Source organism: Armigeres subalbatus, chromosome 1, assembly GCF_024139115.2.
Source record: "Armigeres subalbatus isolate Guangzhou_Male chromosome 1, GZ_Asu_2, whole genome shotgun sequence".
NCBI lineage: Eukaryota > Metazoa > Arthropoda > Insecta > Diptera > Culicidae > Armigeres > Armigeres subalbatus.
The window spans coordinates 244,026,086-244,028,545 of record NC_085139.1 but is presented as its reverse complement, the minus strand read 5'-3'; the positions used below and the strand labels follow the sequence as shown (position 1 = coordinate 244,028,545).

General features: G+C 39.5%; 1 protein-coding gene across 1 annotated transcript; it reads right to left on the bottom strand.

The window, feature by feature from the left end:
- Positions 1-369: 369 nt before the first annotated feature.
- LOC134212265 (uncharacterized) lies at positions 370-1,694 on the bottom strand. The gene is made up of 2 exons (XM_062689973.1): positions 1,043-1,694; positions 370-747 (listed from the first exon to the last, which is right to left on the bottom strand). The coding sequence occupies exons 1-2, from the start codon at positions 1,535-1,537 to the stop codon at positions 523-525; spliced, it is 720 nt and encodes a 239-aa protein (XP_062545957.1). The 5' UTR covers positions 1,538-1,694; the 3' UTR covers positions 370-522.
- Between the last annotated feature and the right edge of the window lie 766 nt (positions 1,695-2,460).

Here is a 2,460-nt window from a genome sequence, read left to right as displayed (position 1 = left end):
ACAACAACTTTTGAGCAACAATCACATTTAAACAAGAAATCTGGCGAGGCTGCAAAGTATGGATATGAAGGATTTATCACCAGACCACACTTTCTATTTTTGAAATTTCTATGGCTTTGATATTCAAACAATTTTATAGCTTCCTTCACACCCCGATGCTCATTACGCTTGCCATACAAAGTAGCGGGATAATCTTGAACCGCATTTTGTCCACAAATTGCTTTAATTAACGTCGAAGACGGTTTTTCAATTTTGGTCTTCACACATTTCCCAAAGTTCGATGCAGTAACTCTGCCGTACCTTAATTTAAACCATAAAGAATCTGCCGCTTGTTCACGTGTCAAAATTTCAATTTGTTTACAATTATTATCGTCGAAATTCCAATCCATTTCTCTGCCATATTCTATCAAATCCTCTAAAGAATGCGTCTCAAGGCTTTCGTTGAAAAGAGATTGAAATGAAAAGTTGTTTCTATGTACTGTCGTTTACTATTATCCTCACTGCAATCGTCGCAGCAATCGTTTAGCTCAAAAATGCGCCACCAACAGCTACAGTTTGCCCTGAGTCATTGATTTTTCTGATAAGCTCCTGCAGTTCGCTTTCGGATCTTTGAATTCTGCTATCTTGCAGCTCGCAGTTTGTCCGTACAGTTTGTCCAAATGTAATTCGGTCAACAGAAGCATACAGGTTTTCGTGAACACTGCCCGATGGTGTTGTCCAGTATGACGGAAGCTGCGTAACAGAAATCTAAAACGAAAACAAATAGTAAAATAAAATAGCTTGCCACCAACAAAAGATATTTTAGTTACTAGATAAAGATTGTCGCTGTCGTCGCTGTCCGGAACATCTTTTGCTGGCGAGGATAGGGGAGCTAAATGTCAAAGAAGGAAAATCCATACGATTTGACAGCTTGGTACCCAACATGTTCCGGACAGCAGAAAAAAGGGAACCGAAGCGACAATCTTTATCTAGTAACTAAAATATCTTTTCCACCAACACATATCGGGGACTGATTTGCGATTTGGGCATATGCTTTACTTACCTGCTTTCCCAAGCACGTTTCCCTTGCGAAGTTTAATGCATACAATACTGCAGCAACATGCGAGCAAGTTTCACCTGCTCCGGCGGTGCAATCGCAATGTGCACACAGAATATCTCCCACTTCGTTTCCATCTCCGGCTTCATTTTGAACTAGAATCCAGCACGTCGCAGGGGGTTCATTTATGCGCATACTATGAAGCACCGTTCCCAAAACAGCAAAAATGTTTTCTCGTTTGAATCCTTTTACTTCTTTTACGAAGCCACGTTCAAAGCTTTTATAAGCCTCCACCGATTTTTTGTTTCGCACTGGTTGATCCGTTCGAAACGATAAGGTGCTGAGTAAGTATGACAATATCCCATCGTAATCCACGGTGAGCGGCAGGGTTTTTGTACTGTATTTGAAGTTATACGGATCTTCGCCACCAACCACTAATATTTTTTCCTTATACCGCTTAATATCTTCAGCGCAAAGTGTAGAAACTTTCGATGATAACATTTTTGTACTTCGTTACTCTCACCGCACAACAGAAGCCATACCAAGAAGAACGGGTACGTGTGAAAATTCAGTGACAGATAGAACTGTCAAACAACCAGTTAGTGTCAAGTGCCCACCACAATTGTACCCACCGAGGCAGCCATTAGCTAGCGTGGAAAGCTGGATTAAATGCCGACGACGACGATTACTTCGTCGACGAGGAGTTAAATTTTCTCCTGGCTCAAATGCACGACCCAAAGTCGTAAACAACAACTTTTTGCCATACGTAACGGTCATAACTAGTAAAGGCGAATTAAAATTCTTAATCGACACAGGAGCGAATAAGATTTATATTTCATCAGAACGAGTCATATTGGCCAATTGCGAAAAGGAACAGGGCGTTCGGGTAATAAACATTCGAGGTTTATACGAAATCGACTATTCTGTTCCTTTGACCCCTTTCAAATTAAGAAGAAACTGAAATTCTATGTTTTCAAATTTCATAATTTTTTTGATGGCATGATAGGATACGAGTCCTTGAGAGACCTAAAGGTACAACTAAACATTGCAAAGAACACACTGAAAATCGGCAGGAAAGAATTTAAGATGAAACAGAAATTTTTAAATAACCATAGAATCAACGCTACCGAACAGGAATTTCAATACTTGACTATTAGAACGGAAAATGATGGTGATTTCGCTATTACGGATGAACAAAATTTTGGACATTTTTCAATTTTACCCGGATTATATAGAAGTTTAACAGGAAAAGCAATCGTTGCCATTCAAAACCATTCCAAAGAACCTCTGGAAATAAACATGAACGAAATCCAAATCAAAGCACAAAAGTGCGATACCAACGAGAATCCCAGCGCAGAAATGCCTTCAATAAACATGGAATACAGATTTAGGAATGAACATATGAACGAAGAGGAAAAGAAAGT